At 50.2% G+C, this 19,449-nt stretch overlaps 2 protein-coding genes across 2 annotated transcripts in view; one reads left to right on the top strand and one right to left on the bottom strand.

Annotated features, from left to right (window-relative positions):
- OSER1 (oxidative stress responsive serine rich 1) overlaps positions 1–19,449 on the bottom strand; it is a 313,341-nt gene that overhangs the window by 52,112 nt on the left and 241,780 nt on the right. The gene's annotated exons all lie outside the window — the stretch shown is intronic.
- Positions 1–19,449, top strand: part of GDAP1L1 (ganglioside induced differentiation associated protein 1 like 1) — a 112,551-nt gene that overhangs the window by 86,754 nt on the left and 6,348 nt on the right. The window contains exons 3-6 of the mRNA XM_050806538.1: positions 2,665–2,857; positions 3,987–4,160; positions 8,759–8,856; positions 9,991–10,105. Coding sequence (XP_050662495.1) covers positions 2,665–2,857; positions 3,987–4,160; positions 8,759–8,856; positions 9,991–10,105 — 580 coding nt within the window. The remainder of the gene's footprint in view (positions 1–2,664; positions 2,858–3,986; positions 4,161–8,758; positions 8,857–9,990; positions 10,106–19,449) is intronic.

Genomic DNA, 19,449 nt, shown 5'->3' with positions numbered 1-19,449 from the left:
TCCTGCGAGGTTGTGAATGTAGCAGTGTCGGCTTGCAGCAGGGCTGCGGGGCACTCCGTGAACACTGAATCCAGCCCCCTTGTTTTGTTGATGAGAAAAGGGAGGCTCAGAAAGGGGCAGCAATAGCTCTAAGGTCACACAGCATTGCTATGGCATATCCAAGATGAGGACTTGAGTCCCTGCCTCCTAGCTCAGGGTCTCTACCTGCACCATGCGCCCCACCTATAGGACCTGCTCTTGACTAATGGAGCAAAGAAGTCTGTGAATGAATGTTGGGTGTTTCAGGGTAAGTTACCTTTCCCTTCCCATGATCCACTAAACAGGAAGAGGTGTTTATGTTCACTGTGAGGGTGGGGCATGAAGTACTCTAGGACGCACCAGGGTGTGTGCGTGGTGTGTGTGTGTAATAAGTGATGCTAGAACTCATATATTAAGCTTCTATGCTGGGGCTGTCTCCACAACACCCCACTTCAACCTCACACTTGCATTCCTCACTTCACAGAAGCTAGAAATCAGAAAGAGCAAGTGACTTGCTCAAGGTCACAGAGCAAATAAGCAGTAGAGCTTATTCCAAGTCAAAGTCTGTCTGCCTCCAAAACCTGCCCTCATACCAGCAGCTAAGACACATTATCGCTACTGTGTTCCAGGCACCATTCCACAGGGACTAATGCACTTAATCCTCACAACAGGCCTCCGAGGCAATTACTATAGGACTTCCATTGGATAAGAGGAGAAACTGAGGCACAAAGAAGTAAAGTTGGCCAGGCATGGTGGCTCACGCCTGTAATCCCAGCACTTTGGGGGGTCAAGGCAGGTAGCTCGCTTGAGGTCAGGAGTTCAAGACCAGCCTGGCCAATATGGTGACACCCCATCTATACTAAAAATACAAAAATTAGCCAGGTGTGGTGGCACTCTCCTGTAATCCCAGCTTCTCAGGAGGCTGAGGCAGGAGAACTGCTTGAACCCAGTAGGCAGAGGTTGCAGTGAGCTAAGATTGCACCATTGCACTCCAGCCAGAGCAACAGAGGGAGACTCTGTCTCAAAAAAAAAAAAAAAAAAAAAAAAAAAAAAGTGAGGCTACTTGTAAAGCCAAGTCATCTAGCAAATAAGTGTAAAGCTGGGATTTGAACCGACGCCATGCAGGTTCTGCCCATGACGCCACTTAACTTGTGTCAAGTTCTGGATGCTTAACTTGTTCCAAGAACCACCATCTCAGCTGTGGGTGGAGACACTGATACTCAAGGGGAATGGGCCTTTCCTCTTTTGGGGATACCCTCCCACTCCCCTGGACCAGAGTGGAAGGTGGGGAGGAAAGCGTAAGAATGGGGCCACTTGCCATCTTGCCAGTGGATCTTGGACAAGTCCATCCTTCCTTCTGAGTCTCAGTCCACAGGCAGAGGGCAATAGGACTAGGTGATCTCTAACCGTCTTCGAGCTCAGAAATATTGGGCTGGGTCAGGAGCATGCCCCAGCCTCAAGGCTCTCTGGCAGCTTCTACTAGCTCAAGTGTTTGTCTGGGACCCCCTAGAAACGTAAAGACTCAGGAAGGGGCAGGCCCAGAACTCCCTGGAAGGAGCTCTCAGGGCAGAGAGCACTGGTTTGGGAGTCAAGAACCTTGCTTCCAGTTTTAAGTCTGCTGCTGAATTGCTTTGTGACTTTGGGTAGAATACTTGCCCTCTCTGGGCTTTAGTTTTCTCATCAAAAAAAATCTACCCCGCTGTAGGGGCTATTGTGAGTTTCCAACCAGGCAACCAGATGAGAAGGTGTTTGGGGGAAATAAAGGGCTCGACTAATGTTGGCAAATTACTTTTCCCCTCACTTAGTATCCCAAATAATTTGAGGAATTTAGCTATTGATTATGATAATGATAAGAGTTTCTGGCCAGGCACGGTGGCTAACACCTGTAATCCCAGCAGTTTGGGAGGCCGAGGTGGCCAGATCACTTGAGGGCAGGAGTTCAAGACTAGCCTGACCAACATGGGAAAACCCTGTCCCTACTAAAAATACAAAAATTAGCTGGGCGTAGGGGTGGGAGCCTGTAGTCTCAGCTACTCGGGAGGCTGAGACAGGAGAATCGCTTGAGCCCAGGAGGCAGAGGTTGCCGAGAGCTGAGATTGTGCCACTGCACTCCAGCCTGGGCAATAGAGCGAGACTGTGTCTCAAAAAACGAAAAAAACAAACAAACAAAAAAGAGTTTCTGTGAATTTCCTGGCCAGATCCACTCCTGGGGCCAGGCTGAGTGTTCAACTGTGATAACGATGATCACGAATTGAGTGCCAAGCATTTGTCCCAGACACTGGGTTGGTACTGTCAATACTCTCATTTTTAAAATAAGGAAACTGAGGCTCAGAAAGTTTAAGGACTTTGCCCACATTCACACAGCCAGGAATCCTATCCAGGTGTGTCCAGCTGTCAAATCCAGCCCCTTAGCCACCGGGCCGCACTGCCCTTTGTCCCCCAAGCAGAACTGCGTTCCTCCCTCCACCAGGCACCTGCCCCTGGGAGATATCCCCCCAAACCCAGGTGCCCAAGAACGGGCTGAAAGCAATTGTGTCCCCTCCTGTGTGTGACCTCTGACCTCCCTCCCCGCACACCCCCGCCCCACCTGGGCAGAGTGTCCCCTGTGTCCGCCCGCCTTCCCCGCTCTGACCCTGGCGCCTGCAGGTGCGGCTGGTGATCGCTGAGAAGGGCCTGGTGTGCGAGGAGCGGGACGTGAGCCTGCCGCAGAGCGAGCACAAGGAGCCGTGGTTCATGCGGCTCAACCTGGGCGAGGAGGTGCCCGTCATCATCCACCGCGACAACATCATCAGTGACTATGACCAGATCATTGACTATGTGGAGCGCACCTTCACAGGAGGTACGGCTGCCTCCCCACCCAGGGGCCCACTCCATACCACAGATCCCCAGGGGCCCCCACAGGCTCAGACAGGGTCCCAGAACTTTGGGAAGCCTGGGAAATTCACTGGAGCCATGGGCAAGTCCCAGTCTCCCCAAAAAGGATCCACAGAGCCACAGGCAGGGTTCAGATGCCCCCAAGAGTCCCAGAGCCACAGGCGTGGCTACTGATCCATAAGGACCCCAGAGACCTCCCCCTCCTCTGGTACTGTAAGGGCACAACCCAGACACCACCCCCACCAGGAGTGGTGGGGCTATAGCCCTTTCCCCCGAGCTCTGGAGTCACAGGCACGGCCCCTTCAGCATGAGTGGCTCCAGACCACCCTCTAGGTCCCCACAGACAGGGTCCAGATCTCCCAGGGGTTCCAGAGCAAGGGCAGGGCCCAGCTCCCTCTGAAATACAGAATCCCTAGAAACCCGTAGGAACCTGAAGACATGGTCCCAAATACCCCAGAACCCTGAGACAGGGGAGGTCCCAGACACCCCAGAACCCTGCAGATAGGGGAGGGCCCAGGTACCCCAGAACCCCGTGGATAGGGGTGGGCCCAGGCACTCCACAACCCCGCAGACAGGGGAGGGTCCTGATACCCCAAAACCCTGCAGACAAGGGAGCGCCCAGATACCCCAGAACCTCACAGAGCCCCCCATCCTCTCCCCACTCAGGCCCTCATCAGGCTCAGGAACTCACTGCCCATTACAGAGGCTCAGACAGACATTGGGAGGGCATCAGGGCCCAGACATGCACTGTTTTAAAAGAATGTGAATTGGTTGCCAACGTTTAAAAGTCAAGGGGACCCAAGCACTGAACACCCAGGTTGCAGCTTCTCTTAAATCCCGCAACACTGGGGCCTAGGCGCTCGCCAGGCAGCAAGTCTGGAGCTGAGAGGCGCTCCAGGGACGGCTTGGCAGAGCCCAGTGAGGAGAGATGACCGGGCCACCATTAGGACCCCTGTCTGCCAGCAGCCAAGCCCGAGCGTGGGTGGCCCGGGGCCTCTGGGCAGACACATCTTGGGGCTCAGGGATGCCGGGGGCAGGTGGCCGGGGCAGATGCCCCTCTGGCTGCCCTGCCCAGCCCCTGGCGGTGCCCACAGAGCACGTGGTGGCCCTGATGCCCGAGGTGGGCAGCCCACAGCATGCGCGGGTGCTGCAGTACCGGGAGCTGCTGGACGCGCTGCCCATGGACGCCTACACACACGGCTGCATCCTGCACCCCGAGCTCACCACCGACTCCATGATTCCCAAGTACGCCACGGCGGAGATCCGCAGTGAGTGCAGGGGCGGCGAGACGGCCCCTCCGCTTCCCCCATTCCCTGCCACTCCTTTCTTCCAAAGGAAGTCCTCCCCCTCCCAGGCCTTTCTCTGTCCTCCCCTTCCTCCTCCTTCTCTCCCTCTTGCGTTCTCCGTTTGTCCCTGCCTCTCTCTGAGTGCTCGGGGTTGGTTTCTGACTCTGCTGATCTCTCTCTCTCACTCTTGCTCTTTCTCTCTGTGCCTCTTGCTTGCCATCCCCTTCACCTCCGACTTCCCAGCCTTCCATCGCATTCACCCAGTTTCTAACAGAGTATGTCTCTCTTCCTGCCAGTCTCACACCCATCCCCCTCCCCTGCCCCCTACTCTTGTCCTGCCCTCCCATACAGAGACTATGCGGCTGTTTGACCCCACAAGGTTTGTTCTCCCCGCACGAGTTTCAGCCTTAGATAGTCAGGGCTGTGCTCGGTGGCCAAGGGCACTGAGTGACCTCAGGGTTAGGATTACCAAGGAAGGCTGCCCAGATGTGACAAGGCCCCCAGTGGGGTCTCGGATTGAAGGTCACCCATGAGCATGTCCTGTACTAATGGCCAGCCTGGACATGCTCACAGCCTGTCCTTTTGTATCTGACACCCAGTGAATGGATGTTGGATTAAATCAGATAATCCCTCAGCAACTGTTTACAGACTACGATCTAGGCTTTGAACAAACACCATGGGGTCCTACAGCCAAAAGACACCTGAAGATTCTCAGTAGATAATAGGTGCTCAGTAAATGGTCATGTCATCCTCCTCAAAGGAACGTGGCTAATGTTCAAAGGCAGGGTGGAGGCGGTGTTAAGTTGTCCCTTGTCCCTGTCCCTTGAGAACCACTGTCATTGAACAAGACTCAGAATATTTTTTTTCTTCTTTTCTTTTTTTTTTTTTTTTTTTTTTGTGAGACAGGGTCTCCCACTCTCATCCAGGCTGGAGTACAGTGGCACAATCTTGACTCATTGCAACCTCCTCCTCCCAGTCTCAAGTGATTCTCCCACCTCAGCCTCCCAAGTAGCTGGGACCACAGGCACATGCTGCCACGCCTGGCTAATTGTTTTGTATTTTTGGTAGAGATGAGGTTTTGCCATATTGCCCATGCTGGTCTTGAACTCCTGACCTCAGGTGATCTGCCCGCCTTAACCTCCCAAAGTGCTGGAATTACAGGCATGAGCCACTGTATGTGACCAAGACTCAGGATTGACCTATACATCTGGCTCCCAGCGACAGCCCCCTCAACAACATTTATGAGGCCCTGGGCAGGGGACTGGGGACAAACAGAAATAGATACAGCTTCTGCCATCCCAGGGTCAAGTTCCATGGAAGAAAAGACAAGTCACCAGGCAATTACAGTGCAGGACTAAGTGAGTTTGAACAAGCTCTCAGGAGGGCAGCCTGGCGCTCTATGTCAAACATGAAAAAGCCCACATCTTGGAGATTACCCTGCAGTTACACTTGAACACATGCACCAAGAAGTATGAGCAAAGGTATTCACTGCAGCGTAGTTGGCAAGGGCAAGAATATTGCTGGAAATAACCCAGCTGTCATGAATTGGGAACTGGGTAAATAAGTTATGGATACTTCCATACAATGGAATACTGTGCAGATGTTTTTAAAAATTAATAGGTGTATGGAATGCTCCCTAAGATACATTAGTGAGTGGAAAAAAGTGAAGGGCAAAAAAAGAAAAAAAAAAAACATCTAGTGTGCTATCATTAGTACTCAGAAGGGGGTTAAATGGACACACAGGTGCTTGCACTGCAAGGAGTATTTCTGGAAGGATACACAGAAGCTGCCAATAGTTTGTGTCTTTGGGGAGTAGAACTAAGAGACTGCAGCTGCAGAGGACAGAAATTTACTTTTAGAGTGCATTCTTCAATATTGTTTGAATTTCAACAATATACATGTATAACCTGCTCAAAAATAAATTCATTTAAAAATAATTAATCTGGTGCCCATCAGTGTTATGAGCAGGAGATCAGGGAGGTTGTGGACATACACGATGTCCACCCCAGCCTCTGAGCCACAGAAGCCTTCCAAAATGCAGCAGCGACCGAGGATGTGTAGCAGGTAGAAGGGGAGGAAGAGGGAGAATTCTTTCACATTCTGGAGTAGGACAGGGTGTGTTGTGTTTGGGGAATGGAGGAAGTTCAGGGTGGTGCAAGTGTAACCCAAGGTGGAAATGGTCGTGGTGCGTGTCTGGGGACAAGGGTCTGGCAGAATTTGAATTTTGTCCAAAGAGCAGTGGAGACACGGTGATGGGAAGTGATGTGGTCAGATCTGCATTTTATGAAGATCTCTCCTCTGAGGGAAGAATGAACGGGGCAGGCCCTGGCTGTTGGTAGGCAGGGGCCTGGCCGAGGGCTGGAGGCAGTCCCCAAGGGCTTCTGGGAGTTGGGGGCACTCCCTCAATCTTACCCTGAGCCAGAGCAGACCCAGCCCACTCCCTCCCTCCCCCTCATTCTCTGAGGAGGCAGAGAGGATCTCAGGACTCCAGTCCAGCTGGGCGATGAGGGGTGGGAGGTCCCAGAGTGCAGAAGGAGTAGAAGCCAGCCTGCAGCGACCCCTTAATCAGTCTCAGATCTTCTCTTGGGCTGGCCTGCCCTCCTGGAGTCTAAAGCCAGCCACATGGGCAGCACGGGTGACAGGCAAGAAAGAAGATGCTGTCCTTGACCTTCACATTCATAAAACATCAATGAGACTTAATATAGCCCTGAAGCTGAATGATCTGGGAGTGTGTTTACTGGGATTTGTGTCAGGACAGGAGATGGGGCAGTGGGTGGTGAAATCTCAGAGGACAGAAGCTAAACAACCTAAGTCACTAATTCATTTCATTCATTCATTCAACACTCACTGAGCTCCTGCTCTGTGCCGGGCCTGTGCTGGGTTTTAAGGGAACAAAGATGAATCTGACATACTGACGTAGCCACTTCTCTCCAGAAGCTCAAGTGTTAGAGGGAGATATACACATTCAGCGATAACTACGTTAGCACTAAAATCTCCACGTCCAGCAAGCAGGCAGGTGGTGGACTGCACAACTCTGGGAGGGCTCCATAACATACAGCAAGGTTAACGGAGTTGTGACTGGCAGCTCTGATTAGTGTGTTTGCATTCCCTGGCCTAACTCTGTAGGGTGTAAATTGGGGAAGAAAGACATCGAGTGGGCCAGCGTCCTAGAGAATCAGGAAGGGCTTCATGGAGGAGGAAATCTTTAGCTGAATCTAGAAGGAGGCTTTCAGGAAAGGAGGATAAGGCTAGTTTAGGAAGAAGTAGTAGTATGAGCAGAAGCCTGGAGGTGTGGAGTGATCTGGCACATTCAGGGAACAGCAAGCATGTAGAGTGGCTGAAATGTACATCTTGGGACAGGACCAGCTGAGGAGACTCAGTGAAAGATGGAGTTGGTGAGAGGGAGGGAAGTGGATCCTGAAGGCTCTTTGAAGGCAAGGTGAGGAACCAGGATGTTATCTGAGGGCAGTGAGGAGCCAGGGATGGGTTTTCAACAGAGAGTGGCATGGTCAAGTGTGTGAAGAAGATATCGCTGGCAGGGGTGGGGAGAAGGGCTCGTAAGGGAGAGAGGAGAGGTGGCAGAGGGTGGGTAAAATCATCCAGGTGAGACATTAATGGGGTCTGAACTAAGAGTCAGTTAAATGGAGGAGGTTAAATGTGAGAAAATATGAGAAAGATGGAGGAGGAAGAATCAACAGGACCTGGGAATGACTTGATGTGGAGTGAGGTAGTGGGAGGAGCTGAGGGCAAATCCAGGAATCTGGCTGGGCTTTGTGTCGGGGACGGGATGCTGCAATTTGGGAAGAATGCAGGGGGAGAAGCAGTGAGGCAGGGAAGATGACCAGGTCTATGGTCGGGTCTATCGGTTTCTGGCATCTACTACTCGTCCTCAAGGGTAGAGTCTCCTCCTCCGTGAGATTTCTCATCCCCTTGTGCCCTAGGCAGGCAGCCCCTAGGTCCCTCTGCCTTGCGTTCATTCTTCCCTACAGATTAGTCATGCTGTACCATAGAGTTTACTTTTATTTTTTTAAATGTGTATTTTATAATATTGCTGAAGTGTATTATTTATTTATCTTGCCTTTTTTTAGAGAAGGGGTCTCACTCTGTCACCTAGGCTGGAGTGCAGTGGTGCAATCATAGCTCACTGCAGCCTCGACCTCCCAGGCTCAAGCGATCCTCCTGCCTCAACCTCCTGAGTAGCTGGGACTATGGTGTGCGCCACTACACCTGGCTAACTTTTTTTTTTTAAAAGATGGGTTCTTGCTATGTTGCCCAAGCTGGTCTTGAACCCTGGACTCAAGTGATCCTCTCACCGCAGCCTCCCAAAGTGTTAGGATTACAGGAGTGAGCCATTGGCTGAGATTTATGTGCCTGTCTCTCCCACCAGCCTGAGCTCAGGGCAGGATGGCATCTCATCCGTCACTATAGCGCAGCCTGCAGTGCTCCCTAAGTGTTGGCTGTTGACAGTATTACTCCTCTGACCAGTGTTTGGATGGGGCCTACTTCAAGTTGTGTAAGGGAAGTGATGGGGGAGCAACCCAGGTGTCAGAGGGATGGGACCTTTCCTATTCTCTCCCCAGGACATTTAGCCAATGCCACCACAGACCTCATGAAACTGGACCATGAAGAGGAGCCCCAGCTCTCCGAGCCCTACCTTTCTAAACAGAAGAAGCTCATGGTGAGTACCTCCAGGCCTGCTGAGTCCCCTTCCCTACCAGCTGCTCCATGGAAATGAACAAGAAGAGAAGCTAAGTAGAAGATAAGCAGTTCTAAGTAGAAGATCAGCTGATGATATGAAATGGAAAAGCCCCTGGCTTGCTTTTCCAATCCTGTCCCCTGCCATTTACTAGCTGTTAGACCTTGGGTAAGCCACTGCTGCCCTGGGGCCTCAGTTTCCTCATGTGTTAGGTTGTGTCTTTAAAAGCAGAGCATTGGCCAGGCATGGTGGCTCACTCCTGTAATCCCAGCCCTTTGGGAGGCCGAGGTGAGGGATCACTTGAGGTCAGGAGTCCGAGACCAGCCTGGCCAACATGGTGAAACCCCGTCTCTACTAAAAACACAAAAATTAGCCAGGCATCATGGCAGGCACCTGTAGTCCCAGCTACTCAGGAGGCTGAGGCAGGAGAATTGCCTGAATCTGGGAGGCAGAGGTTGCAGTGAGCTGAGATCGGGCCATTACACTCTAGCCTGGGCAACAGAGTAAGACTCTGTCTCAAATAATAATAATTACAATAAATATATAAATAAATAAAAATAAATGCAGAGCACTGAACAGGGGTTCTTGGGAAAAGGAGGTATTGAAGGATTGCTCTGAGGGGGACCTCAGAGGGATGGGAGGGATAAGGAAGAGGAAGCAGCTAAGCCTCATTTGATTCCACAGGAATCTCTGGAGCACAAATGGCACCACAAAGGTGATCAACCTTGAAGTAAGGGGCCAGTCTTTTATCCCCTCATATCAGTGGGACATTGGCTACAGATTATTGGAGGGAGGGTGAGGGCAGGTAACCTCCCAAGTATTTGTGGGCAATGCAGCTCCTTATTGGCTGAGAGAAGGGGCAACTGTGAGCCACTAGCAACCAGCCCTCCCAGCATCGGGGTATAAGAATGTACCAGGGATCTAGGCAGGACAGTCAAGCTCACAGGACTGTTGTAGGCACCAGATGAGGGTGCTTCAAAACAGGGGGGCATCCTATACACTTGGGAGGTATTTGGAGGCTGGGTTTGCAGAAGTTTAGCAAAGCTCCTTCCATCCCTGAACATCCTGACTCTATTGAGGCCAACTCAGCTTCTCTTGGCCCTGTCCTGCCCCCAGGCCAAGATCTTGGAGCACGATGATGTGAGCTACCTGAAGAAGATCCTTGGGGAGCTGGCCATGGTGCTGGACCAGATCGAGGCCGAGCTGGAGAAGAGGAAGCTGGAGAACGAGGGTGGGTGCCAGCCCTGGGGGAGGTGGGGGCTGCAGCCCACCTAGCCTACTCTGCCCCTGCCCAGTCTCAGCCTCTTTTTTCCCTAAAGGTCTCAGAGGACCTCCCCAGGTGGTTAGGAGGATGGGTTATGGAGTCAGACTAAGGTTCAAGTCATAACTTGGCCACTTCCTAGCTGAGTAACTGTGCTCAGGTTCTCCCTTCTCTGAACTTCAGTTTCCCATCTATAAAATGGGGATAATAGTAGGACCTGCCTCAAAGAGCTGTTGAGACATTGTGTGAAATAATACATGTAGAGTGCTTAGATTAGGGCTTAGCACATAGTAGGTGTTTAATAAAGGTAGGTGAAGATGATGATGAGAGTAGTGATGGCCACTACCTGCCACACCATCCCACTTTCCCTGCCCAAGAATGCATTATGGCTCCTTCGTGCTCCAGCCAGACATCCAAGCTCACCCAGACTTTCCTTGTCCTTGACTCTTCCTGCTCCCAGCTGGGCCTCTAGACTTGGACATGCCAGCTTCATTCTACCTCCACACTTTTGCCCCCACAGCCCCTCCCTCCTGGAGCACCCTTCTTATACCACTCCACTCCATTTTGCCTGTTACACAGCATCTTTGCCACAGCCCTTCTTCAAACCTCATTCTGAGCCTTCCCATCTTGCTCCGTTTAAGACCTGTGAGTCTTGTCTCCTGAACAATGCAAATTTATGGAGCATTTGCAACAGCCTCCTGCATATGCATGACTATGTGTACATACATATCTCTATGTATGTTAGAGTAAGAACAACTTGAATTAGAGTTCCAGCTTTGCTGCCTGAACTATGTAACCTTGGACAAGTTGCTTTCCCTATTGGAGCCTCAGTTTCCTCATCTATAAGATGGGATGGTAATAATACAACTTAACCCTCTCTTGCTGGACTCTTGTGAAAATTCAATGTACTCAACACACTGCCTGTGCCATTACTAGTTTAATACATAAGGCAGCTAAAGGCACGCCCATTCTCCAGATGAGGAAACTGAGGCTCAGAGAGATGAAGCGAGTTGTTCAAGGTTAGGCAGCTCATAGACATCATGGTTAGGGCCAGAACTTGTTCCCTCTTGATGGGTCCAGTGTTGTTTCCAGCATCTCACAACTGATGCCACAAGCACAAGACACACACAGAAACCTCATGTCTCGAGCAGAGACATCATCATGCATACTGAAGCCAGCTGCCTTAAGTCTTTTCTGGAAACAAAGCCTGGTATGACTAAGTGAGTAAAAAATAATAACACATCTCAAAGGGGAACTTTTGGCTGGGCTCAATGGCTCATGTCTGTAATCCCAACACTTTGGGAGGCCGAGGCAGGTGGATCACTTGAGGTCAGGAGTTCGAAACCAGCCTGACCAACATGGCGAAACCCCGTCGCTACTAAAAATACAAAAATCAGCTGAGTGGGGTGGTGGGTTCCTGTAATCCCAGCTACCTGAGAGGCTGAGGCAGGAGAATCACTTGAACCTGGGAGGCAGAGGCTGCAGTGAGCCCAGATTGTGCTACTGCCCTCCAGCCTGGGGGACAGAGAGAGACTCCGTCCCCCGCCCCCCATCACACACACACACAAAAAGGAACTTTCCTGTTTCTATCCTAATGGTAGCTAAGGGGAGCTGTTGCAGAGTTAATGGCTCTCAGGGGCCAAAAGGCTTGGTAGTTCAGAGATGGGCCTTTGGGGGACAGAGTCCCAGCTCTGCTATGCTCTTGGTGGGAGACCTTGGACATCAGGTATATGTTACTCACTTATGCATTAGTTTCTTAGGACTTCCATAACAAAATACTACAGACTGAGGGGCTTAAAGAGCAGAAACCTATTGTCGCACAGAGCTGGAGGCTAGACATCTCAGATCAAGGTTCCTTGGGGTGGGTTTCTCCTGAGGCCTCTCTCCTTGGCTTGCAAGTGGCCGCCTTCTTGCCGTGTTCTTACATGGCCCTTCCCCTGTGCTGCACAAGCCTGGTGTCTTTGAGTCCAAATTTCCTCCTATAAATACTTTAGTCCGATTGAATGAGGACCCACCTTAAGGTCTCTATTTTAAGGTAATCATCCCTTTAAAAGCTCTGTTTCCAAATACAGTCACATTCTGAGAGTTCAGGAGTGTCCAATCTTTTGGCTTCCTTGGGTCACACTGGAGGAAGAATAATTGTCTTGGGCCGCAAATAAAATATGCTAACACTGACGATAGCTGATAAGCTTTAAAAACATCGCAAAAAAATATCAGAATGTTTTAAGAAAGTTTATGAATGAGTTTTGGGCCACATTCAATGCCATCCTGGGCTGCATGTGGCCCGCGGGCTGCAAGTTGGACAAGCTTATTCTAGGGCTTAGGGCTTCAACATGTGAATTTTGGGAGGGTCACAATCCAGCCCAGAAAAATCTATGTATTTAATAGACCTTACTGTGTGTCAGGCACTGTTCTAAGTGTTTCACAGATTTCAACTCACTCAATCCCCGTAACAATCCCAGGAGGTGGGTAATACCAGCGATCCTGTTTAACAGATGAGGATCCTGTTTAACAGATGAGGAAGCACTAGCTCTGGGCTCTTTCCTGTTCTATAAAAGGGTGATAGGTTGGGCGCGGTGGCTCATGCCTGTAACCCCAATACTTTGGGAGGCTGAGGCAGGTGGATCACTTGAGGTCAGGAGTTCGAGACCAGACTAGCCAATATGGTGAAACCCTATCTCTACTAAAAATACAAAAAATTGCCTAGGCATGGTAGTGGGCACCTGCAAGCCCAGTTATGTGGGAGGCTGAGGCAGGAGAATCACTTGAACCCAGGAGGTGGAGGTTGCAGTGAGCCGAGATCATACCACTGTACTCCAGCCTAGGCACCAGAGCGAGACTCTGTCTCGAAAAGAAAAAAAAAAAAAGGTGGGGGGTGATAGCATGAGTGCCTACGTCCCAGGGCTACTGCGAGGACCAATGAGCAAATGCATGTAAGGGGCTTAGCACAGTGCTGGGCACACAGTACAGAAGTGTCCATATATATTGTGATCCAGAGAGACACAGGGTCTGACCTGGATGGAGGCTAGGGTGGATGATTCTGGAGAATAGCCTCAGACATGCATTCCTTGTGAGATTCCTAGACTGGGATCCTGCGGCTGACCCCTGTCCTGAGGCCTTCTGAGAGGAGACAGCACTGCACTGTCCCATGGTGAGATAAGTGGGGTTGTTCAAGATGGAGAGGTGTCCTTGCATCCCTCTGGGGCTGGGGGAGGTAGCAGAAGCCCCAGGGAAGTGGTTATGGATTTTAAAGGTCTGACTGGTTGGGCCCACATGGCCTCTGTTGCTCATCCAGGTTCCCTGAACCTGACTGGGTGAAACACTTGTATGCCTTTCATTTCTTCTCTTGTGGGCACAGCCCAGTTTTGGGAGGGATTTTAATGTCACAGTTGAGACCCCTTGCATGGAGCCAGATGGCTTTGATGCAGATTCCTGATCAACCACTACCTAGCTCTGTGACCTTGTGGAATTCACTTCACCTCTCTGAGCTCATCTATAAAATATTGATAATAATAGAATCAAAGTCATAGCAGGATTGCTGGTGGAGGATTTGTTAAGATAGTAAATGTTGAGTACTTTGCACAGTGCCTGGTTCAAGGTAAAATGTTCTAAAAATAATTATTATTACCATTCTTTTTCATTCATTTAATCAAATATTTACTGAACACCTACTAGATGCTAGGTCCTGGGGATAAATTAATGAGTAAAACTCAGACCTCATTATTGCTTTCATGGAGTTTGCAGTCTTACAGAGGAAAAAGACATTAAGTCAAATAATCCCATAAGTAAACACAGAAGTGCACACAGCAATAAGTGTTAAGATTGAGAGTAAATGAACAGGATTAAGTGGATAAAGTTTCCCTGAGAAGATGATATTCAAAGTGAGACCTGACGGATGAGAAGGAGCCTAGAGAAGAATCAGGGAAGATATGACCCAGACTGAGGGATGCCATGGAGTGGGAGAGAACTGGGAACTCTTCAGAAATGGGCTGCTGCGTGGGGAGTCCTGGGGAGAGTGGTGGGAATGAGGGGAGAGCTGCACTGGGTGAGGTGAGATCACGGGCCTCAGAGCCTACATTTACAAGTTTGGATTTTATACTAAGTACAATGGGAAGTCTCTGGAGGGCTTTGAGGAGGGGATTATATCAGTTAGTTTCTGCTGTATAACAAACCATTCCAAATCTGAGTGACATAAAAGAAGGGCCTTTTATTTGTTCATGATATGTGGCTTGGCAGTGTGGGCTCGGCTTAGCTGGGATGGCTTGCCTCTCACACATGGGGAATGGCTGACCTCATTCCTGCATTTCGGGCCAGCAAATTTAAGACAGTAAATGTTGATTACTTTGCAAAGTGCCCAGCTCAAGGTGAAATGTTCTAAAAATTATTATTATCACCATTCTTTTTCATTCATTTATTCAAATATTTATTGAACATCTCCTAGATGCTAGGTCCTGGGGATAAATTAATGAGCAAAATCCAGACATCATTCTTGCTCTCATGGAGCTTGCAGTCTTTGGGAAAAAAACCATGAGTCTTAGATAGCAGGAGGAGCAAAGCCATCAAGATGCACATATTGCAAAGTGGCATGCGTACAGGAATGGGAGGGACTCATGGCCCTGTTTGCAGTCTCCATGGGGCTGAGTAGTTCTAGTTTTATATTTGAGAGGATTCCAATGGCTGTGTGAAAATGGACTTCAAGGGAGACAGAGGGGAGGCCGGTGCAGCAGCTCAGGTGAGAGATGATGTTGGCGTGGACCGAGATGGTTGCAGTGGAGATGGTGAGGTGTGAATGGACTTGAGAGGTAGTTTGAAGATAAAATGAGCAGGAATTTACATGGGGGTTGGCAGTGAGGTAAAGGGAATCAAAGGTAACTCCTGGGCCAGGCATGGTGGCTCATGCCTGTAATCCCAGCACTCTGGGAGGCCAAGACAGGTGGATCACGAGGGCAAGAGATCAAGAACATCCTGGCTAACACGGTGAAACCCCGTCTCTACTAAAAATACAAAGAATTAGCCGGGCATGGTGGCGTGTGCTTGTAGTCCCAGCTACTTGGGAGGTTGAGGCAGGAGAATTGCTTGAACCCGGGAGGCGGAAGTTGCAGTGAGCTGAGATTGTGCCACTGCACTCCAGCCTGGGCGTTTGGGAGACAGTGAGTTTGTGACACCCAAGAGAGGATGTCACAGAAACCATTAGATATTCCAGCCTGACTCTCAAAGGAGAGGTCAGAATTTGGAGATTCAGGAGTCCTCAGCCAATACATGGTGTTTAAAGCTATAGAATTGGACATTTTCATCGAGGAAGAGAGCAGAGTGAGACAAAAAGAGGAATCGGGACTTGCTGTATTAGTTATCTATTGTGGCATAAGAAATTGCTGTCAACCTCGGTGTCTTGAATTTTAAAATCGTTTATTATGTCACACATTTTCTGTGGATATGGAGTTCTGGAGCAGCTGAGCTGGGCAGCTCTGAGTCATGGTTGCATGATGCAGGTTGCCTTCAAGCTGTCAGCTGGGGCTGCAGTGATTTGAAGGCTTGACTGGGGCCGGAGGATCCACTTCCAAATTGCCTTATTCATGTGGTTCTTAGCTAAAGGCCTCTGTTCCCTGCTGGCTGTTGGCAGGAGACTTTAGTTCCTTACTCAACATCCTATTGAGATGGGCCTCTCAATAGGCTGCTTGCGTTTCTTTACAGCATGGCTGCTGGCTTTCCCTGAGCAAGTTATCCCAGAGAAAGAGAAGACACAGAAGCCACATGTCTTTTTTTTTTTTTTTTTTTTTTTTTTTTTTTTTTTTGAGATGGAGTCTGGCTCTGTCACCCAGGCTGGAGTGCAGTGGCACGATCTCAGCTCACTGCAACCTCCACCTCTCAGGTTCACGCCATTCTCCTGCCTCAGCCTCCCACATAGCTGGGACTACAGGCACCCACCACCACGCCCGGCTAATTTTTTGTATTTTTAGTAGAGACAGGGTTTCACTGTGTCAGCCAGGATGGTCTCGATCTCCTGACCTCGTGATCCGCCTGCCTCGGCCTCCCAAAGTGCTAGGATTACAGGCGTGAGTCACCGCGCCTGACCAATCACATGTCTTTTATGATCTACTGCTGGAAGTCACTCTGCCCCATCACTCATTAGAAGTCACGAAATACAGCCCCATTCAAGGGGAGGAGACTTGGGCTCCGCAGAAGGGAGGAGCATATCAAGTAATTTGTGGCTGTACTTTGAAACTACCATACCTGGGCCAGGCATGGTCATGTGCACTTGTAATTCCAGCTAGTTGGGAGGCTGAGGCAGGAGGATTACTTGAGCCCAGGTTTCAGACCAGTCTGGGCAACATGGTGAGACTCTGTCTCTATAAGAAAGTACAAAAATGAGCTGGTGTGGTAGTACATGCCTGTAGTCCCAGCTACTCAGGAGGCTGAGGCAGGAGGATTGCTTGAGCTTGGGAGGTTGAGGCTCATTTGAGTCGTCTTCTGGGAGACAGAGTGAGACCCTGTCTCAAATAATAATAATAATGATAATAATAAAAAACATAACTACCATATCTATGCAGAGGTTCTCCCACACTGAGCAGGGATCTGGGCAGAGGAATCAGCAAAGTGCACTGAGGCCAGTGAAGTAGGAAGACCCTCATGTTAGGAGGAACCATGGGAGGACTGGGTTTTAAGGAGACAGAATGGTGTTAGTGCTGCTGGGAGCTTGAGCAAGCCAGGATAGGAAAGCGTGCCCTTGGCTTTCTACCATGGATGTCGGCGGTGACCTCGCCAAAAGCATTTCACTGCAACCTGGGGCAAAAGCCAGACTCTAATGGACTGAAGACCGCATGGGAGGCGAGGAATGAAGGTGGTGAGTGTAGATACCTCTTTTGAGAAGGGTAGAGGTGAACAAAGAAGGTGGTGGTGGCTGAAGAAGGATGTGGGGTGACAGGAGGAATTGTTTTTGGACAGGAGATGTACAAATATGTTCTCGTGCTGGTGGAAACTGCAGTGGAAAAGAGGAATCGGGGGTTCAGGACGGTGATGCAGACGCCACGAAGACAGGAGGGGTGTGGTTCAGGCAGGGACCCCATAGAAAACAGAGGACATCTGCAAACGGGGGAAATGGAAGAAGGCTCAATAAAGGGACTGTTTACCCAGGCACAGGCGGGATGCAGGGACATCCCAAGGCAGAGAGGAATACCCCAGGCCTGAAGTCTTGAGATCACAGGGTCATGAGAGCAGATCCAGGAACCTGGACAGAGGTGGTTGCTGACAGCCCATGGTGACTTGCAGAGAGGAGCTGAGGGAAATCAGTCTGACGTCACTGTTGCCCTCCCTCCTTTCCCGCCCCTGTTTCCTACTTGCCTAACTTTCTGAAGCCAGAGGGCATGAGCCCCGAGGATTGGAGCCAACAAGTGAGCTTCTTGGAGTGCAGAACAACATGGAGAAGGGGGAGGAGGACTTAGAAAGGCAACCTGAAGAGATGCGGGGATGCGGCACGGAGCAGGTGCAGAGGGCCCATGGAGGGCTTGGCCGTGGGGTTAGGACACGCCCTGTATTGTGTCCGCATCAGCAGCATGGAGCGGTTTTGCAGCATCGAGGTGGGGAGTGTGGGCTTTCATGTCCGAAAGCTGCTATCTACTGAACGAAGCATGAGGTGATGTCATCGACCGAGAGGAAACTGGGGAAAGGGTGTGAGAAGTGTGAGAGGAGAGGATGAAAAGATGCAATTGTCTCCACAGGGAGCAGGAAGCACTCAAGAGATATAATAGGATTCTGGGCAGCACGGAGTGCCCTCCTGGGCTTTGCGGTCCGACATTAAAGTGTACCAAGTTGGCCTCATTGTGAGATCGCCTCCAGCTGGCAGACCCAGAGAAGTGCAGAAAGGGCTCATCCAGGCCTGGGGTTTGCAAAGGGAACACACAACTGGAGAAGAGAGAACAGGGAAGGGGTCAGATACCAGATCGCTGCCCAGGCGCACACACAAACACGGATGCACAAAGAAGGCCATCAGCATTTGCCTGCAAACATAAACACAGGCATGAACATAATAGTGAACATGTCTAAGGCAAACATCCAATGCACCTGGGCTGATGCTGCACTCACATATGTGGTAATCCCACACCACGTGGACACAGATGCCCATGGGAGCAGATATCCACGTGCATATACACAATTGGCTGCATGGGTTTGTGCAAGCAGGCATGGGGCAAACATGCAGCCTATGCAGGATACAGACGCATGGAGAGATCTGCACACAGACCTGAGTAAAGAACGCACATACTGAAGGGGGCCTGAGTGGTCATGGAGATACCTGCTGTGTCCATGCTCATTTGTATGTGGAAATAAGTAGCTTAATAGAGTGGTTACAACCACAGAATCTGGAACCAGATAGCTTTGACACATATTAGCTGAGGCTTTGACCAAGTTACCTAACCTCTCTGTGCCTCAACTGCCTCATCTGTAAAGTGGGGATAATAACATCACCTACTTTATAGAATTGTTGGAAGGTCCAGGGAATTACACCACACTTTCCTGGTTCATCTCCTATCTCTCGGGCTGCTCCTTCTCACATCCCTTACTGGTTTCTCCATGTTGCCCAGTATCTAAACCTAGTCCCTGGGCCCGTTCTCTGATCTGTCTACCCACACTCCCTTGCGGGTAGCATGCAGTCTGCAGCTGGGGACTTATGTCACTTGATCCTTTCACTGTCCCTCACTCCCATCACGATCGCACCTCCCTCTGTACCTAGTGGTGATTCCCTGGTTCATCATTAGGAGAAATTTCGTGCCTGCACATTCGACTCCCTGGCCCTCCATACTCGCTCTGCAAAACCTCAAACCTTGTTGAACCCAGCTCTCCACCTACTCAGCACCTTCACCTGTGAACCTATATGTGGCTGGAGAAACACGCAGGATGCTGGCGGGACTTACTTTGTATTCATGATTGTAAGCCTTAGGTGATCTCAATGCTGCCCCAGGCCTCCCCGCTTCACTCTCTAGATGACTCCTTTATGCCTTCTCCTTCCTCCTCAGCCCTCCAGCCACCTCCTCCACATCCTCACTCAGAGCTGATCACTTTAGGTTAGCATAAAAATAATTGTGGTTTTGGCCATTAAAAGTAAGGCAATCTGTCACGGAGAAAATCAAAGCATTAGAAAGAGATCTTCACAGCTCTGATCCCCACAATGACCCACGCACTGTATCTATCAATTCTAAGATGCATCTTTGTTAGAGCACATCTTAGCGTCTCTGACACTGGAATGTTTCTTCCAGTCAATAGTTTGATTCTCCTTTCTTACTTTTGGATACTTACATTTAATAGTAACTTAGATTTGATGA

The sequence above is a fragment of the Macaca thibetana genome, chromosome 10 (assembly GCF_024542745.1).
Source record: "Macaca thibetana thibetana isolate TM-01 chromosome 10, ASM2454274v1, whole genome shotgun sequence".
NCBI lineage: Eukaryota > Metazoa > Chordata > Mammalia > Primates > Cercopithecidae > Macaca > Macaca thibetana.
This window is presented reverse-complemented; position numbering and strand designations above follow the sequence as displayed.